General features: G+C 34.6%; 2 protein-coding genes across 3 annotated transcripts; both read left to right on the plus strand.

The window, feature by feature from the left end:
- The first annotated feature begins 5572 nt into the window (after nucleotides 1–5572).
- Nucleotides 5573–8927, plus strand: LOC115955979. 2 transcript variants are annotated; one of them, XM_031074409.1, is made up of 3 exons: nucleotides 5573–6007; nucleotides 7361–7662; nucleotides 8583–8927. In XM_031074409.1, exons 1-3 carry the CDS (start codon nucleotides 5680–5682, stop codon nucleotides 8691–8693), a joined length of 741 nt encoding a protein of 246 aa, XP_030930269.1. In that variant the 5' UTR covers nucleotides 5573–5679; the 3' UTR covers nucleotides 8694–8927. The 2 variants fall into 2 exon arrangements, with proteins under 2 accessions (XP_030930269.1, XP_030930270.1); XM_031074410.1 differs by having other exon boundaries at nucleotides 5573–6004; nucleotides 7358–7662.
- A 9057-nt stretch (nucleotides 8928–17984) lies between these two features.
- On the plus strand, nucleotides 17985–19308 carry LOC115955982. The gene is made up of 2 exons (XM_031074413.1): nucleotides 17985–18723; nucleotides 18922–19308. Exons 1-2 carry the CDS (start codon nucleotides 18127–18129, stop codon nucleotides 19033–19035), a joined length of 711 nt encoding a protein of 236 aa, XP_030930273.1. The 5' UTR covers nucleotides 17985–18126; the 3' UTR covers nucleotides 19036–19308.
- Nucleotides 19309–20856: the final 1548 nt, after the last annotated feature.

Raw genomic sequence — 20856 nt, forward strand, 5'->3', positions numbered from 1 at the left:
CGTCATTGATTTGGGTGTCATATTATTGTGCCGAGTAGCGTTTGTCAATAAAAAAAAAAAAAGAAAAGGCATAGAGACAAAACATGCGAGATAAAATAACAGCAATTTTTATTAATACGAAAAATTATTACAACGTACAAAGAGGGGCTCAGACGAGCCTATACAAAATGAGAACTGCCTAAGCAACAATTACATCCGTAGTACATATAAGTAAACTATCAGGCGTCTTTTAAACTCGTCTTCAAAGTCCCTCCAATCTCTGTCTCAATACTGCTCATATTACGATAAGAACCTGCTTTAAAAAAAAAAGAAGAAGAAAAAATGGCGGAGAAGGAAATAGTAAGGAAGAAATCAATGAAGAAGATGGAAGAGATGAATGAAGAAAATGGAGGACATGAGTAAAGAAGGAGGAGAAGAAGAGAGAAGAGATGAAAAGAAAAAAAAAGGAGCAAAAGAGGGAGAAGTGAAAGCACCAGGATGGATCTGGTGCTGGGAAGACTAAGAAAGGGAGACGGAGGATAACCCCAGTGAAGGAAGAGAGGAAGAAGTAGAGACACTTAGTCTCTGCCTCGATCCTGACTCCCAACACACTGGAGCCATACTAGGTATGCTCATAGGAGAGCGGTTGGTACTGATGATAGGTGTTCTCGACTCAGTCACGCCGAAAGTTGGACGTAACAAGTCCCTGCTTCGGATTTTGACTGAGAGAAGGGTGAGGTTGATTTTGAGTCTTCGCCATCCCTGTCCCGATCGAGCCATAATGAGCTTTATTGGAACATGGCGTTTATGGGAGGGGTTTGGCTTCTGCATCACTCGTTGTTATGATAAAGTATACCACGATTTAGTTTGTGAACCAGTGGGTAAAACGAACCCTAGGGGAGGCCAAGTATTTCAAATCTCAGAAGGATGAAAAGGAATTCTTTACGAAAACAATAACCTCCTCCTTTCCTTCTTATACAGAGGGTGGAGCGGGAGACATTTAATAGGTTCAGATCTCCAAAGGAATCTGCCAACACCAACATGCCGGTTCCGTTTCTCCACCCCATCAAAACAAACCGCCGAATTAAAGTAGTCTCGTAAATAGTGGTCATTAAAAGCACGTTTTGGGAAACCCAAACGATAAGAGCGCATCAAGCGCGAAGTCAAAAACCGTCTCATAGACCGGCGCATTTCCTGGACAGATGAAGAGCCGCCAGCATTATTAATGGGCCAAAATTGATTGGGCCATAGGAAGAGGTTCGGCATCACCAAAACCCCCCTTTCCAACCAAGAGGTTGGACAGTCGGGTTTTGAGGGGCTATTGTGGGGCCCAAATGATTTATGGGCCAGGCCCATCTACCTGGGGAGAATCCGAAGGCCCAAGCCGAGGAGGGCTATGGCCCAAACTCGACAAGATAGCCTATGGATACCGCCGAGGACAGCTCAGTCCTCGGCAGACCCAAAGTTCCCCCCCTGAAAGAGGGGTAAAGACGGTATAGGACTGAAACTGGGAAGAAAGATCTAAAATATCCTGGGAAAGCTGCTGTTACTGCCATTTAATGCTCTGAACCTGACAGAGCCGCATTCTTTGGCTTTTACAACCATCCCTAACGACTTTGAGTATGGACTGATGGGACAAGTATCAATTTTGGAAAGTTTAACCCTACGCGTGGACGAAGGACAGTGGACACGAGCCAGTATAAAAGGAAAAGTAAGTAATCTATGGAGGGGGGGGGGAAATGGCAAAAAACCAGAGCCTCCCAGCCCACCTCCAGGAGAAAGACTCCAGGGGTGAAGGAAAACTTAAACTTGCATGAACACCGCGAAAAACCCACCGCCTGTCAACCAGGGCCTAGCCTTCCAAACCCACGCTCTACAAATGATATTGTTAGGGGCCTTTTTACGTGCGAACCCGACACTGTTACGGTCCGCCACGAATCGCGTCCTTACAACTATTAATGAGATGTAAGGTTGATCTTTAATTAAGATAATATAATGATTTTTTTTTTTTTTTTACAAGAGATAATATAATGATCTTGGATTTTATAGGTGCCTGGATTTCCATACCCTAAGAAAGCTTCCAAAAGGATAGGTGCACGAATAAAGGTTTTTTGTTTGAGTAACAATATAAAAAGGTTTAAGAAGTTGCAAAAAATACTTGCCTAATTAAAAATTTATATAGACGATATTTTCCCGAGGATTATTGCTTTCTTTGCCTTTGACTAAGAAATGTTATAATTGAGATACTTATATAGTGATAAATTTCTTTTTCACAAAAGCAGGAAAAGCAGATCAAACAGATTAGTTACAATTAGAACTTGAGCATTCCCATATGCTTATGCCAAAAAATTTTTTTAGCTCACCAAAAAGCAACAGACAAATCTTGTATACACAAAAAAATCAATTGGTGTTTTGGGCCTATGATAAAAAGTAAACATGATGTAGCAGATACCATAAGTTGAAATTTTGTTATATCTATATTGTAGTAACGTTTAAAAATTAATAAAGGGATGCATAATGACTATTAATGAGATGTAAGGTTGATCTGTAATTAAGATAATATAATGATCTCTCTTTTCTTTTCTTTTTTATTTTATTTTATTTTATTTTAATTTTTAAGGAGACATTATAATGATGTCTATAGGCGCTCCGATTTCCATCCCCTAAGAAAGCTTCCTAAAGGATAAGTGCATGAATAAAGGTTTTTTTTTTTTTTTTTTTTTTTTTTTTTTTTTGAGTAAAAAAATAAAAAGGTTTAAAAAGTTGCAAACGTTCTCAATTACTTGCTTAATTAAAAAAGAAAATTATTGAATACTCTGGAGGTACCATAAATGCATTCTTCCTCCCTCTCATATAAATTGTGAGTCCCATCATAAATTTAATTAGTGGGACTCACAGTTATGTAAGAGGGGGTACACATTTATGGTAGTTCTGAAGTACTCAATAATTACCCAATTAAAAATTTATATAGACGAAACATTTTTGTAGATTATTGCTTTTTGACTAATATAGGTTAGAGCATCCACAGCAGTGGAGCTACAAATTTAACTTTTTAACTCCACCAAAAGTTACTTTATCTATTTTACCTATACACATGCAACAGTAGTAGATCTATTTTAGCTTTTAACACAATAAAATAATATAAATATCACAATAAAATAATATATCCTCTACAATAAAATAATATAACCCACTAGCTACCCAAAAAACATCCACAACACCAACCACAACCACCTCTACCATTAGCCACAGCCACAGCCACAACCACAACCACCACCACCACCACCACCCTACTTTGGGAACCACAACATAACATAGAAAAAAAAAAAAAAAAAAAAAAAAAAACAAAACCACAACCACAGTCACAACCCCATCACCACTAGTCACCATAAACCACCAGCCATGACAACCAAAACCACAAAACTCATAGCCAAAATCCACAAAACCCATTGCCAAAGCCAAAATCATCCACCACCACCACAACCAAAATCCACAAACCTACTGTCAAAATCATCCACCAACACTACCATAGCCAAAATCAACCACCACCACCACAGCCACCAAACCCATATGAAAATACATAAAAAAAAGAAGAAGAAAACTCAATCACAGCAAAGAGAGTAGAGAGATGGGTGGCAGCAGTGGCTTGTGGCTTGGGGAGGATAGTGTCGGCGTGGGTCTGATCGGCGGAAGAGAAATGGGCGGAGGCGTGGGTTGGAGACGTGGATCGGCGGCTTGGGGCTTGGGTCGGAGAGTACAGAGTGACTGAGAGAGAGAGAGAGAGAGAGAGAGAGAGGTGAGAGTGGCTGAGAGAGAGAGGCATTTTTATTATTTTAATCACCGGCTAAATAAAATAATATATTTTTATTAGCTCTCATGAACAATGCACATCTATCTATAGATGTGCACTGTAGTAGTGGAGCTAAAAAAAATAGATTTAGCTCCACTGCTGGAGCATCATTTTAGTATTTGAGGAGTTAAAATTTAGCAATATAGCAATATAGCTACACTGTTGCAAATGCTCTAACTAAGATACGTAGTGGTAAATTTATTTTTCACAAAAGAAGGAAAAGCAAATCAAATAGATTAGTTACAATTAGAACTTGAGCATTTCCATCTGTTTATGCAAAAAAAGAAAAAAGAAAAAGAAAAAGAAAAAGCATTTTAACTCACCAAAAACCCACATATAAACTTTATACACAAAAAACAAATTGACGTTTTGGACCTATGACAAAGAGTAAATATTATTAAGCGGATACTCTAATAAGTTGAAATTTTGTTGTAACTATATTGTAGTAACGGGTAAAAATTACTAAAGGGATGCATAATGAATATTAATGAGATGTAAGGTTGATCTTTAATTAAGATAATAGAATGAGCTTGGATTTTATAGGAGGTTGGATTTTCGTTCCCTAAGAAAGTTACTAATAAGGATAGGTGCGTGAATAAATTTTTATTTACCAAAAGAAAAAAGTAATGAAAATATCGGTTTTTTTTAGTTAAAAAATAAAAAGGTTTCAAAAGTTGCAAAACTCCTCAATTATTGCTTTCTTTGCTTTTTTTATTCTTTCTCCCGACAAAGAGTCACTAGTCTTGAAAAGAAAATTCTCTATTTAAAGAAACTATTGGACATACATTTTAAGGGTTTACTTTTCAAAATAGAGACGATTTTAATTTTATGATTTATATAAGTTGTTGGACTTGGAGATGCTTAGTTAGAGAAAACATTCTACCCAAATCTCAATAAGGTAGGTGGGCAAGGAGAGGTCGAACTGGTGGACTTTGGCTAAAAATCTGAAAAATTGGCAGGGGATATATATGGACTAAAATGAGTAAAGGAGTTGTTACTTTTTGAATCATCAATGGGTTTTTTGTTTTTTTTTTTTTTGAGAAGGATCAATGTATATATATATTTTTTTTGGTAAACAAGGATCAATGTATTTGTTAGTTTAGAAACTATAAAATTTTTATTTTGTTACTTTCTAAAATTTAAGGATTTAATTTATTAATTTCAAAACTATGGAATTTAATTTGTTATACCCTTCAGTTAAAGGCTACGTCCTACGTGCTGATTCTTTACGAAGCAGGAAAAAGCAACGAGATTTCAGAATTTGCAAGCTTCCTCTGTTGATTGGCTAATTAAAAAGTACTCATATAATAAAGCTACAAAAGGTTTTAAAGGGTTATGTACGGATTATATTCTTTTTATTAAAAGAAGGAAATAAAGCAAACCCAAGTGACTATTTCTACCAGGATAATAGCTAGTGCACTCTGCACACTTGCCTCTTTACACTCAACTTATCACTTGATGTTACAGTTTTCACTGGTATCGTACGTACTTCGTCATTTTACGTAGTAAATTGTAATTGATTTTTTTTATTTTTAAAAATGCATTATTTTTTTTTTACCCTTTATAATTTGTTAGGTGAGACAATTATGATAAAGTGTGCGTAAAAGTGTGTATTACTTAAATTATTGTATTTACAATAAAACTTTCTGAGTCCTCAGTGGCCCACAAATGAACCATGGTTGAATAGGAAAGCCTAATAGGGTGTAAGGGATTTCTTAAGTTCTAATAAAGTATGGTCAGCAAAGCAACGAGAGCACATAAACTGTCCAGAGGTTCACATTGATCCATGGTATATCGCTTGTCTTGCAAAAACTAAATTCTTGAAAAAAAAAAAAGCCTAGACAGAATCCATGGCTGCTGCGAACAAAGTGAGTTTGAAACTTATGATAGACACAGAAAACTGCAGGGTGCTTTATGCTGAAGCGGGCAAAGAATTCGTGGATTTTCTCTTAAACATTCTCACCCTGCCGATCGGGACTTTCATTCCGCTTCTGAATCGAGAAATGGTGGGCGGCTTGGGAAACATTTACGAGAGCATTGAAAATTTAAGTACTACTTACCTTCAACCAAACTTGAACAAAGACACTCTCCTCAAGTACAAAGTACACATCTCTGGTGGTACTAGAGTCCCTCTGGAATTGCCGAACGTTACAACGTCAACAACATCCAGGATATTGTGGGTGAGTTTGGTTCAGCTTTTTGTAAAAGTGCATAATGAAAAAGTGGAGTTTTTAAAAAGTGCATAATGAAAAAGTGCATTTTTAAAAAGCTGAGTGTTTGGTAAAAACTGTTAAAAAGTGCTTTTTGAAAAAGTTAAGTATTTGGCTAGCACTTATAAAAGTGGATGTTTGAGTTATAAATTACTAAAAAGGACAAGATATATATATAAGTGAATTTTTTGTTTTAATTATCTCTCTTAATGCAAATTATGGACACAATATTTTTACAAAAATTTCACAATAAAGTCTATATGACAAGTTGTTAATGGTAGATAAAAAAAAAAATAATGTCATTAGTAGGTTCAAATGAGAACCAATAACAAATTACTGTGTAAAATTTATTAATAGAAGTGTTATGTTTACAACATTTTTTGCAATATTTTCACAATAAAATTTATGTGGAAAGTTGTTACTAGTTCTAATTTGAACCCACAACTGAAATTATTTTTTTACTAACCAATATTAACTAATAACAATCTGTTACTTAAAATTTATTGTGAAAATATTACTGTATTTCTCAATTTGGATTTTTTTATTTTTTATATTATTGTTTCTTTTTCCATTTCACGTTCACCCATACCAAGTTACCAACCATACGTTTAGTTTTATTTTTTTTATTTTATTTTTTTTATTTTTTTTCTCCTCCACATGTTCTCCACTATCTCTACCTCTCTTTTTAACTCTCCTTTTCTCCCTCATTCTCCTCATTCATCAGAACATTCCAGGAGGTCTTCTTTCTCCAGCTCCGTCTCTGTTGTTTTTTTTTTTTTTATTTTTTTTTAACTTGATTCCAAAACTCTCTCCGATAAGAAAAAGATTTCATTTTCTCTGTCATTTAAGAACATTTCAAGGAGCTCTCATCTTCGTGCTATTGCTCATCTTCGTCCCCAACCCAGTCCAGATGGGTCAGCAAGCTTCTGTCCTTTGTATTTTTTTTTTTTTGCTTTTATTGTTATGATTTGATTAATTTTAAAACTGTGTTTTTGAGTTTGTATTCTGGTAATCTGATTATGTTTGAGAGAAAGATTGTTTATTGTTATGATTTGTAGTGTTTGTTCTGTGTTTGTTCATGGGTATTTCTGGAATTTCATCATTAGCAACGGTAACTATCAAAACTCGCAGTGCGCGTTTTCATTTATGGACCGTTGCCTCACCATTTTCCTTCCGCGTTTTGCCTTCAGTTTTTTCTAAAAGTTCAAAACGCAACTTTTATAAAAAAGTTGCGTTTTGAGCTTACCAAACGCAAAACTGGGTTGAGCTTTTTTGAAAAAGTGCTTTTTGGGCTTCAAATGCTGAACCAAACGGGCACTGTATTGCTGTTATCGTAACAACTGCAACAGGGTGTCCCACTCCAATAATTACAGCCGTTGCTCGTGCGGATTTGACCTTTACGAGTTAAGTTATCGAGGCCCATCAAGGCCAAAGGATCCGTACTTCACGAATGAGACTGAGAGTGAGGGAGGGTACGTGGAAGAGGCGGTCACATACATGGTGATGGATGATCTGGCGGTGAAACCATTTTCCACAGATTCTATTATCACTCTTCTTGACAAGCTTAATGTCAAGGAAATAGGAACTCTTTCAGAGAAAGTGGTCGATTTGGGCGTCGATGAGGTATATATGTCGTTCTTTATTCTTTGCATTTGTGGATTTCGTTCTGCTTATAACTCTACTTCTTTTACTGTCTGTAATTTCCATCTCCTGAAAATTATTGCAAAAGAAGTTGTAGCTACATGAGTCCTAAATACCTAATTCCAAATAATTAAAAACACGAGGTATATGGTCTTTTTAGCTAGAAAGACAAGCAAAATCAAGTGTGGACTGTTGTGGCTTGTGTGGATGCTATATATACCAGAAATCCCATAAAAGCAAATTCATGGACTTTTTTCTCAGCCAAAAAATAAATATATAAAGGAATGGATTTATACAACCTGGAGGTCCATCCCTATCTTTTCAATCCCCATCTTTCCTTGGTTACAAGGGATTGAGATTGGTTGGTTCTGGTTCCATCAGGATTTGAATTGTTATTTTGTTTTAATGAAAGTTTATTATTCACTAAAAGAAAGAAGCAGCTGTATATTATTAGCAATGAAAAAGGTTGTGAAAGAGTTGCACACACACATATATATATATATATATATATGTTAAGCTTAAAGTTTTACCTGTTCAATTTAGAGCTCAAATTATTTCTGAAAAGAACGGAAATTAATGGAAAAAGTGTAAAAGATAAAAATGTGGAATTGACACACTTATCCATCCAAATTCCTAATGTCTTATTTTATTGGAAAAAAAAAGTTTAGAGATACAATTTTTTTTTCATAATTTCTAATTTAGCATGGTATGATAAATGTTATAAAAGCGATATGTAGTTGGTCTGTCAATATCACAAGTTGTTATTACAATTACAACTTACTATCTCAATAATTGTGAAATTGAATGTGAATTTTTATTATCCTAATATTACTTTTGTAAAAATTTCACTTTTATTTCCTACTTCTATTAACCACTACACTACTTTTTCTGGTTATTGCTAGGTTGTGAAACTGCTAAGAGCTTCACTATTGACGAAGAGTGTCCTTACTGATGTCTTCCTCCCGTCGTTGATACAAGAAGTCAATTGCCAAGAAAATGCTGCAGCAAAATGATGTTTCCATTTCTAGGTGAACAATTCTGTGAGATTGCCAAGATGTTTTGTTTTGTTGTTGTTAATATGTTTTAAATGCTAGTAAAATATGGTGTGGCAATGTAAAAAGGGCAATATGCATGCTTGCCCTTCTTTCTCTTTCTTTTTTGGGAGTTTAGTTAGGCAGCATTAATATGTTATATCAAAAAGAGATGACAATATGTAAGTTTTCTTAATTATCATATGTTATGCTTTGATATCTCCAAGATTTGATGACCTCTTCCTAAACCCTTCTTTACCTTCATCTTCTCATTGTGCACGTATTTGACTCAATATTTGCTCTAATGCATTTCAGCCTATTAATCAGCACACTTAAAAACAATAAAGAAGTCTCCTTCATTTTCAATGTGAATTAAACATTTCACTAATTCCTTATCTTTTATACTAACTCCCATATCTTTACATTTATGTTGTCATATTTATTCATTTTAATTTATAAAATTAGCAGGTTGTGCATTCATGTCATGTGAAAGCAATAGTATTCGAAAACGTGACTCAACCGAAATTAAACCAAATTATAAATACAAAATCTAAGCCAAAAATTGATATAAAAGTGATTGAATTAAGCAACACTACAAAAAAACATGATTTTAAGCCGCGTTTTAAAAAAACGTAGCTACAGGGTGATACTTGAGCCGCGTTTCATAGAAACGCAGCTCCAACACCAGAAGTATAGCTGCGTGCGCTAAACGCAGCCCAAGATCAGCTCTGTAGCCGCGTTTCTTGTGGGTACAACTACGTTTTTCTGGGTTTTGCTTAAGCCGCGTTTTAAAAAATTAATCATTAGAAAAACTTGCTTAAAATGTTAACATCGGTCAACGATCGTTAAAGGGATGCGGGATACATGGCAAGCGCGTGAAAAGCGTAAATTACATGTAACTAAGAAGAGGATGACATTTGATTATGTGAAGTCACATAGGATACATGCCCAGCTACTGAAGGCACATGGAGGTGGGTGATAAAACCTCTTAGTCCACAGGAGGATAATTTTTGGCAATGATCTTTGTGGCGTTGTGTAAATCAGTGGCATTGTGTAAATCGGCTTCCAATAGATTAATGGTTTATTTGGATTGAAGGGGAGGGAAGGAGAGTAGAGTAGAGTATGATAGTTTTTAGACCCCTTAAAAACTTAATTGGATTAACCTAGGTAATTAGCCAAGTTGTTACTTAGTCCAAATTCCAAATCTAAGTTATCACAATCAAACAATCATATCATGCAAATCAGCGGAAAGATAAATAATACAATGATATGATCACACAGGAAACTAAACCGGTAAAAATTTGAGGAGGATTTAACCTAGCTATCTTTAAGGTAAACCTGAATCCACTATGAAAGAATCGAAGTTGTTCAACAGGACTTAGACCACTAACATCCTATTGCTACCCACCAGTAGAAACTTACTGACACGACCACATGCAAACTCCGAAACCACGGACTCCTTCTTTCTTGGATTCTCCAGCAAGTACAAGCACACTCGCTTGTGTTTCTTTAAGTTTTTATGGCAGCAATTGAATGATCATCAAGCTCTTGAAGAAATCTCATTCTTGATAATCCTAAACTTGTATAAAGGAAAGCTCCTCATAGATCTCACAAGAGATTTACACAAACAGCAATATGAGCTACACTAAAACGTGGTTAGGGTTTGCCTTATATACTTGGGGCAAATTACCAAACCCTAAATGTTTTAAAACAAACTAGGGCTGAGTTGGAATTCTGCAGAAAATACATCTGACCCAATTTTCGATTGATTGAGTCTAAGTTTTGATCGATCAAACCAGGCCGAGAAGCAATATTAATTTCTGTATCAGCTTGTTCCAACTTTACATAAATGAACCAGCTTTGAGCAAGTCTAAACACGACTAAACATCTTGTTTTGATCATGGTTTGCCAACAATACACATTAGAGTTCTAAATACATAAAATTTTAAGTCTCTAGAACCTAACAAACTCCCCCTTTGGCAATCTGTGACAAAACACAACTAAAAACTCAAAGTTTACAAAGAAAAACCCTTTACAAAAATAATGCTCATAAAAACAAATTCAATCCTAACTACTATCCATTAGTTGCAAGTGTAGACAGTAGCTCAATTGAATCAACCTGTATATTTCCTGAAACACTAAACAAAAATACATAACCGCATGTGTGGAAAATATAAGTAAACAAAATAAATTCTTGATTTCAACTAACACACAATAAAGACATATATTAATGAATAACTCATAAATATAAATCAATCAGCAATTGAAATAAGAAACATATAAAGCAATAAAAGTATCTCCCCCTAACATGAATAGCCCAACAAAAATATGGCAAGAGCTAAAAAGGTAAAATACAATGTAAAGCACCTAGATACAATCTAAACTCCACAAGCTCCAATCAATAAGAAATGCTCTCCCCCTGAAAACAAAAACTCTAAAAGTGCTTAAATATGTACTCCCCCTTATATCACTTGATAGTTTTTAGACCCCTTAAAAAACACAATTGGATTAATCTAGGTAATTAACCAAGTTGTTACTTAGTCCAAATTCCAAATATAGGTTATCATAATCAAACAATCATATCATGCAAAAGGAAGGGTAATATGGACACACCGGCTTATGGAGAGAGAAACCTTGCAAGAAATTAGGAGGAAAACAACAAAAAATTCGTTGTAGAGCCTTGCCGAGTCGCAGAGAGAGAAAAAGTTTTGAAAAGTTTTTGAAAAAGTGGTTTGAACAAGTCAAATCTGATTTTTTAATACCTGATTCACGAGTTTTGATTGATTGAAAAACAATTTCGATTGATCGAAACAGACAGAGGCTTCTTTAAAAATTTTCAAACAATTTCAAAATAATTTCGATTGATCTAAAAATAGTTTGGATCAATCGAAGCAGACAGAGGCTTCTTTAAACATTTTAAAACACTTTTGATTGATCGAAAAACAGATTGGATCAATCGAAACAGACAGAGGCTCACAAATTTTTTGAGAAAAAACACAGTTTTGAAAATAACAAAGACACATTTTAGAAATACTTCAAAGCATTGAAATTGATGAACAAAATGCATGAGTATGTGATGAAATATATTTTAAAAACAAAGTTTTAAACCCAGTTTTCCCAAAATTAAAATTATCAAACATTCTCCATAAATTCTTAAGCATCAAATCTGTTTTGCACAAAAACTCAAAGTATTTGCAAACTTGGTTGGTCAGACTAAAGACATACACAGTAACATGTACAATGTTTAGTAAAGAGTAACTCGTGTAGTGTGTGCACTAGCAAAAGATACATGTGAGGTGATATGTGTATAGCAATTAAACACAAAGTCTACAAAATTCATCACATAGAATTTGAAAGAGACTATTACCAAAAGAGTTACATCATATAACTCCCACATCTCCTAGATCATAAGCTTGCAATCATGTAAGCTTCTTGATTTTGCCTCATATTGTACACACAAATTTTAATTATTCAGAAACTTATTAAAATAGCCGGGATAATGTACACACCAATTTTATTTGATTGATTTAATATTAAGTTCAATAATGTACACACCAATTTTATCAATTAAATCGAGGCTACACATTATGATCTTTTTGTGCATGTGCTACACTTTCTCGAGCACAAAATTTTACGATATGCACTAAGGTGTTCATAATTGGCTAGTGAACAGTGGTGAGATGGTTATTTATGCATTTCTCTAAAGGTTCAAGTCTGACAATCAAAGACATGTGACTTCAAGATCAAGACAAAGTGATCAAAACCACAAACATCTTTCCCACACAACATGCACTACAAAGTTTCAACTAGTAAAGTGCAATAAGTAAGCTCATCAAGGCTAAACAAGGTACAAAAGACATGTTATGTGAAAATAAATTGACTAAACTTGTTTTCAAAAACTAAGAAAATAGTGCAAAACATAATTTGGTTCCTTTTTCTCCCTTTTTTTTTATATGAAAAAAAACAAAAACAACCTAGAATGAAATACATGAATGTTATGCAATGCAAATCTTAGAAACAGAGAAAAAAAAAAATAATGGTCACAAAGAATAGCAATGAAGCACAAGGACCATGTCAGAAGGACTCAATTAGATTGAGCCTTTTGCATCTAAAACTTTTTAGATGCACTACGAGCATTGGAGTTCTTATTCATATGGGAATAATTACCAACTCCAGGATTAAAATAAAGGTTTAGAGCTTTTACCAATTCACCAATGAGTACCATAGGATCTGTGCTTGAGGCATAAGTACTTTTGATTTGTTTGCTCTCTTAGCAGCTTGTAGCTTGTAATAGTTTGAACGAATGTGTCCAGACTTTCCAAAAAAATGACAAACCCATGCAGGCTTATCATGTGACTTGTCCTTAGAAAGAGTAGGCTGCTTAGGTTTAGACTCTTTCAGATCAACCCTAATCTTCCTAGGAGGTGTAACTTCTAAGGGCTTGACAACCTCACTCACAGGGGGGGTTCAGAAGAAGATGAAGGAACAAAGATAGTGGAATTGGGTGCAGACACATTAATGCTTTCTACAAAACCTAACCCAGTTTTGTCAGAAGGAGACTTTTGAACACTCAGCATATGATCAAGTTTGGAACTAGTAGACCTATTAGATTGTTCTCTAGCAACAGAAAGCTCATGTTCCAAATTCTTAACTTTATCAATTAAAAGCATGTTCTCAGTCTTCGCATTATTTAAAAGTTCAGTAGTATCAAACAGTTTAACAAGCAAATTTTTCTTATCAAGCTCAAGAGATGCAATTTTCTTCAAGCCTAATTCAACATGTATAGCATTCTTTGCAGCAACTTTGCAAAGTTTATTGTAGGCTTCTTGAAGATCTGCGTCCTTAGAGAGTTCCCCATCAGAAGGGTTCTCTTCAGCAGATATGCTTTCATTGACTATAGCAGTAGTAGTGAAAGCAATGAAGTTTCCATCCTCGTCACAACCAGACTCATCATCAGAAATTTCACCATCACTAAGGGTTACAGTCATAGCCTTACCCTTAGACTTCAAGTAGGTAGGACATTCAGATTTGACGTGACCATACCCTTGACATCCAAAACATTGAGGACCCATAGAATTATTTGAAGATTGACCTATTTTTTCTCTAGGTTTATCAGTGCTATTAACCTTAGTGGGATCATTCTTCCTAAAGTTTCTAGGTTTAGTAGTGTTCTTATCTCTTGCCCTTCTGTTGTTGTTTCTAAGGAAATTCTTAAAGTTCTTGGAAAGGTAAGCAATCTCTGTAGCAGAGAGCTCATCATCAAATCCACCAACATCAACATCATCAACTAATTTAAGAGCCATTAATTTGGATTTGCTAGTCTTAGGTAAGTTCAACTCATAGGATTGAAGAGATTCTACAAGTTCATCAACAGGGACGGAGTCCACATCCTTACTCTTAGTGATGACAGTTACCTTGGGTCTAAAATCTTTAGTAAAAAATTTAAGAACTTCCTAACAATTTTAGGTTGATCATAGATTTCACCCAAGTTATATGCAGAATTAACAATATCATTAAGTTTAGCATGAAATTCATAAAAAGATTCATCATCAGACATCCTAATACTTTCAAATTTAGAAGTTAACTGCTGCAATTTGTTGATTTTGACAGCCTTTGTGCCTTCATGCACAGTCTGGAGGATATTCCAAGCAGTATGAGCAATCTCAACATTTGAGATTCTCTTAAATTCCTCCATAGAAATAGCGTTAAAGATAGCATTCATAGCTTTGCTATTGAACGCGGCTGCTTCTTTTTGAGAAGTTTGCCACTCACTAATAGGAGTAGTGGGCTTCTCCCATCCATATTCGACGGAGTTCCAGACTCTCTCATCAATTGATTTCAGGAATACTTTCATCCTTACTTTTGAATAAGTATAGTTATTTCCATCAAAGTGAGGAAGAATAACAAGATAATGTCCATGTTCCATGACAACAAGGGTCAAGGATCAGTTCAATGATCAAAAGATCAACAACAAGAGAGCAACTTGCCCTAATACTACTTGATAGTTTTTAGACCCCTTAAAAACTCAATTGGATTAACCTAGGTAATTAGCCAATTTGTTACTTAGTCCAAATTCCAAATCTAGGTTATCACAATCAAACAATCATATCATACAAAGCAGCGGAAAGATAAATAACACAATGATATGATCACCCAGGAAACTAAACTGGCAAAAACCTGGAGAAGATTTAATCTAACTATCCTCAAGGTAAATCTGAATTCACTATGAAAGAATCGAAGTTGTTCCATAGGACTTATACCACTAACATCCTATTGCTACGCACTAGTAGAAACTTACTGACAAGACCATGTGCAAACTCTGAAACCACGGACTCCTTCTTTCTTGGATTCTCTAACAAGTTCAAGCACACCCGCTTGTGTTTCTTTAAGTTCTTATGACAGCAACTGAATGATCAACAAGCTCTTGAAGAAATCTCCTTCTTGATAATCCTAAGCTTGTGTAAAGGAAATTTCTTCACAAATCTCACAAGAGATTTACACAAACAGTAATATGAGCAACACTAAAACGTGGCTAGAGTTTGCCTTATATACCTGGGGCAAATTATAAAACTCTAAACGTTTTAAAACAAACTAAGGCTGAGTTGGAATTCTACAGAAAATGCATCTGACTCGATTTTCGATTGATCGAGCCTAAGTTTTGATTGATCGAACCAGGCCGAGAAGCAATATTAATTTCTGCATCAGCTTGTTCCAACTTTACATAAATGAACCAACTTTGAGCAAGTCTAAACATGACTAAACATCTTGTTTTGATCATGGTTTGCCAACAATACACATTAGAGTTCTAAATACATAAAATCCTAAGTCTTTAGAACCTAACCGAGTAGAGTGGAATTGGCCCAAAATTAGTTTATTTTCAGCCAACTTTACTCTACTCCCCTCCACTCCTCTGCCCTCCCCACTTAATCCAATCGGGTTATAAGTAATGTGAATGATGTTGAAAAATGGTGTCCGGAAGGGTTACATCAAGGTTGAGCAATACCAAATGGTGTTAATTTTTTTGGAAAATGAGGTATTAGTTTAGGGAAAAGATGAGAGAGAGAGAGAGAGAGAGAGAGAGAGAGAGAGAGAGAGAGAGGCTGGCCTTAATATAGTGTTGAAGCATATGGAAAACACGAATGAAGAAAAATAACAAGAATATGTGAGATAATTCAATAGATAAACATGGTTCCATTTTGGAGGTTTACTTCAATAACGAAAGGTCCTAAATATTTACATCTTTATTATTTAAGAGTATGTATAAGATACTAACCTAGCCTAGACCAGAGACAAACCCAGGATTTCAAGCCAAAAGGGTCCAGAGTAAAAAAAAAAAAAAAAACTCCAAATAGGCATTCATATAGTATTAACAAATTATAAATACACAAAAACATTGTTTCTTAATACATTAAGATGCAATTATCTACTAATAAAGATAAAAAAAAAATGTTTTTTTTTTAAAATAATAGGCTGGCTAGGATTTTTATTTTTTTTGAAGTTAGAGCATTCACAATAATTTAACTTTTAGCACCTCAAAAAGTTATTTAATCTATTTTACCACCTTATTTTACAATACACCCAACATCAAAAGTTTTATTTTTTTACCACTTCATTTAAAATAATATAAGCAACTCATTAAAATAATAAAGGAAGAGAGAGAATTTAAGTTTTTTAATTGAAGGAAGAGAGATAATCTTAATAAAATATTATATTTAATTTTTAACAACTTGCTACAGTCAACTGGTATTTATACCAATTTACTGTAATTGAAAGAAATTAGTTTTAGCTTCTCCAATAACATATGGTTTATTTGGTGGTAAAATAGTTTTTTGTTTGCTAAAATATAATCACTATATTGAATTTTTTTATTGTTTTTGTTAAGTTTTTGGGTTGGATAGTTGCTAGTTGAGTTAGGCTAATTAGACTGATTGAGGAGGATGGGGGGCCTAAGGTTTTGGAAGGGAGACCCAACCATAAAAATGAAATATATATAATAAGTAAAAAAAAAAAAAAAAAAATTGGGCCAAGGGGTCCCGGGCCCCCTTGGACCCCCACTTGAGTTCGTCCTTGGCCTAGACTAATTCTAAATTAACTCTTAGATTATTTTACTTGCACTAAAAATAAAGTTAGGATTCTTATAGTTTATATGGACTGAAATGGTACGAATGATTGGCCTTTAACACCACTAATGGAACAAATTAAGAAGCAAGACAATTAGAGTTTTTATTATTTTTATTTAGGGTCCGTTTGGTTGGGGAATATAAAAGTCGGAGAATAGAAAATGAGAATGTGATGAAAATGTGGAAAGATAGAAGAAATTTTAATTTTCTCTCATAGTGTTTGGTTAGAAGTGGAAAAGTGGAGGATGTAAAACAATTTTTTATTTATTTAGTTGAATAGAAAATAAGAGGATAAAAAATATAGTTTTGTTTCAATTTATTATCATGTCCTTATTAGATAAAACAAAAAATAACACATTATATTTTTATTAAAAAATTGTGTATAAATGAACACTATATTTTATGATAATAATAATAAAACAAATGAGACATTGTAGGAAGAAAAAAGATAGAAAGAAAAGATAATGTTCAAAGCATGAACGTTGGTGCTGGGTAGTTTTGTCCAAAATAACAAGACTCCTTGGTTTTTTTTTTTTTTTTTTTTTTTTTTTTTTTTTTTTTTTTTTTCAATTGGGGGAGTTGAGTATTAGTGCGTCCGAGGAGAAAATTGCTGGCCCACTATTTTCTCCTTTCATTTCTTTTCTCAACTAAACACACGTTTTCCCTGTTTTCTATTATCCCTGTTTTTCCTGTTTTACTCAATTACTTGCATGATAAAAAATGTTTATATAGGAATATATAGGACGAAGCTTTCTCGTAGATTATTGCATGCTTTGCCTTTTGACTAAGAAAGGTTATAAAGGGTTGCGTACTGTTAAAATTCTTTTTCGCAAAAAAGAAGGAAAAGTAAATCGAGGAGATTAACGAGCAGAACTTGTATATAAAAAAAAAAAGAGTTTTACTAACGTGTACTTTATAGAATATAAGTTAGTAAACTATTTTAAAATTTTTTTTATAAAAAATAAAAAGATATCAACTTCATTTAATATTTTCTTCAATTTCAATAAAATATTTTCAAAAATAGATGATTGATATATGTCTTAAAGGCCACGTTAGCCGGTCCCAAAAATCGTTAATATGTGACCGACAATGGACTGTCATTTCATAGGAAAGAAAGCTATTGGCTTTACGGGATTTCTTAAGTTCCAAGTATAATGTCATCCAAGTAACAAGTATAGAATTATAAACTGTCCAGATGATCATGGTGATTGTATAACACTTGTCCCAAAAAGGTTAGATAGAAAGCAAACTAGACATTTTCCCTCAAAAGAAAAACCGCTAGACATTAATTTTCCATGGCAGCTGTAACGTCCAAAGTGAGTTTGAAACTTATGATAGACACAGAAAGCCGCAGAGTGGTTTATGCTGAAGCGGGCAAGGACTTCGTGGACTTCCTCTTTTACATTGTTGCCCTGCCGGTCGGAACTTTCATTCCACTTCTCAATCAAGAAATGGTGGGCAGCTTGGGAAACATTTACGACAGCTTTGCAAATTTAAGCACGACTTACCTTCGTCCAAACGTGAATAAGGACTCTCTCCTGAGTCCCAAAGCATACTACTGTGGTGCTACTGGACTCCCTCTCCATGTGCCAAACGTTGAATCGTCTAGGAAAGTGTATAGGTGCTGCAGAAATGTGACTCTTGACAGAAACGAAACCTGTTCGTGCGGGGCTACTATGAACCAAGAGTCGAAATATACAGTACTACCAAGCGCAAACAATCCCTACTCCAGTGAGGGAGATTTTGTGAAAGGAAAGGTTATATACATGGTGATGGATGATCTGGCAGTGAAACCGTTGTCCACAGTTTCTATTATCGCACTGCTTAACAAGTTTAATGTCAAGGAAATAGGGGATCTTGAGGAGAAAGTGGTCGATTTGGGCAGGGATGAGGTATGTTATGTCAGTCACTCTTTGCTTTCTGTGCATGACTAGAATTTTATTTTTTTCTACTACTTCTACTTTTTGTTCTGAAAATTATTGCTAAATTAGCTCGTATAATCTTAGAGTGAGGGTACTAATTAATCGTGGCTATACGAATGCTAATTCTTATTACTGCCTATGTTGCTCCTTTATCTGGTTTTTTGCTAGGTTGTGAAACTGCTCAAAGCTTCTCTGCTGACAAAGACTATTCTCACTGATGTCTTCCTCTCGGTTTTGAAAGAGGAAGTTAATTGCCAACAGGAGGTAGAAGGAAATTTTTAATATTAAAGTGCGCCAATTCTGTCGGATTGACAAGAAGTTATAAATATTACTATGTCGTTAGTCAAAACTGGTGTGGCAATGTAGAGGCATACATGCTTGCTCTTCTTAATTTTTTCCATTTTTGGGGGAGTTGGGGGAGTGGGAGTGCTCTATGTAATTAAGTAAGTGTCTATTTATTATCGCCGGATAGATGTACTTTCTATTACTTATCTTTGGCTAAGAGTTTTGGAGCGTTGTTACTAATGAAGATGTCTATTATTCAAATTCTCATGCCCTAAGGCCGTTAAGTATCAAGTTATAAATAAACAAAATTATCTCTAGATATTGCCTGACATCACCGAGTTGTGATGACCTCCCCAGTTTGGTCTTGAGGATGACTGATGAGGTAAACTTGTTTAAGCTAACACCAACACGACCCATGGCCCCAACATGACCAATGTCCTTACAAATGGCTATAAAAATTCAAACTCTAGGATTGCATTTACTGCCTTATGTTATTCTTGCCAAAGTGCCAATACAACAAACCTTTCGTGAAACAAAGTTTTCTTTGGGTCATTTAACATCTAATAAAAATGATGGAAGTCTAACAAACAAATAGCTAGCGCCTACCACTTTGAAAAAATGAATGTGTATGTACGGGGCATGTGTGTCACTTATAAATTTTTTGGCTCTAAAATCAAATTCTAACTCCACCACACTTATTAGAGAAACCAAAGCAGCCGAAAAAAAAAAAATTAGAGTGGCCTTTGAACATAACCTTTTGTAAAGTGCTCTCCCATGCAAATTCCAGCGCTCACAGAACTTCCAATAATGATGCTTCTTCATTACTGACACCCACGCTTAATTTTTCCCTACCAACAAAAATGAATTGGCTCTTTGCATCCCTTGCCGCCCATCCCACTCCTATCCTACTTTGTGTCTAAGTCGGACCCCATCAACATTTAACTTCGAACCAATTATTCTGTGGAGGAGACCACCTGACCAAGTCTACAATTGGCTTGCTGTCATATCTACTTTAGGCATCCAAGAACTCCAAACAAAGTAAGCTCCTTTGCTCTTTTGCACTACCTTACGCACCTCATTTCGAATTTTCCACAGAATCCACAAGAGGGTGTGGAAATATTTTTTGGTATTCTGATATTGGGCATTTTCAAACCACTAATCCAACAAATCATTTAAACTCCAACTCATAAATTGACAAGCAATCAATTGCCAACTTGTTAGCGTTTCACACCCTGCGAGCATAGGGGCGTTTTTCTATTCAATTCATGTTATTTATGCTTTGAAAGTTGAAACACGTGAAGAATTGGTTATTATTATTTTTAATTCCTAACACATCCACTGGATTTGTAAGGATCCAATTATATGAATTGAACTTGACTTCAATTTTCCTTTTTTGGAGAAAAAAAAAATTATAGGGGTGAATTCCAATTACAATATTCAGCTCAATCAATTTAATATAGGGGTCGAAATTAACAGTAGGTAAAGCTTGATATCACAACTTCTTAAAAGGAAGAACAAGAAGCATTTTATTCAGCCAAAAAAGGAAGCAATCCATTTAGGTTAATCGGATGCTTAAGAAATACATAATACAAAAGGCTTGTTCATATCCTGAGAGGGTAAAAGGGTACATGCCGATTAATTAAATCTTTACCAAATCTTAAAAAAGAAAAGAAAAGAAAAGATGTTGCTTATTTTTGTTTTTTGTTTTATCAATAAAGCAAAGCAAAGAGGCTTCAGAATTTGCAAAAGTCTCCGATTGCTGGGCTAATTAAAAAGTACATAATAGATAAAGCTATGTCCACTAAAGAAATTAAAGTT

Source organism: Quercus lobata, chromosome 8 (genome assembly GCF_001633185.2).
Source record: "Quercus lobata isolate SW786 chromosome 8, ValleyOak3.0 Primary Assembly, whole genome shotgun sequence".
Lineage (NCBI taxonomy): Eukaryota > Viridiplantae > Streptophyta > Magnoliopsida > Fagales > Fagaceae > Quercus > Quercus lobata.

What these genes read in the sequence shown, in the direction of transcription:
- LOC115955979 (XM_031074409.1), top strand. Translation starts at nt 5,680, where the DNA reads ATGGCTGCTGCGAACAAAGTGAGTTTGAAACTTATGATAGACACAGAA. An exon ending in AACAACATCCAGGATATTGT is followed by an intron (nt 6,008 to 7,360) that starts GGGTGAGTTTGG and finishes AACGGGCACTGT; the next exon opens with ATTGCTGTTATCGTAACAAC. An exon ending in TCGATTTGGGCGTCGATGAG is followed by an intron (nt 7,663 to 8,582) that starts GTATATATGTCG and finishes GGTTATTGCTAG; the next exon opens with GTTGTGAAACTGCTAAGAGC.
- LOC115955982 (XM_031074413.1), top strand. Translation starts at nt 18,127, where the DNA reads ATGGCAGCTGTAACGTCCAAAGTGAGTTTGAAACTTATGATAGACACA. An exon ending in TCGATTTGGGCAGGGATGAG is followed by an intron (nt 18,724 to 18,921) that starts GTATGTTATGTC and finishes GTTTTTTGCTAG; the next exon opens with GTTGTGAAACTGCTCAAAGC.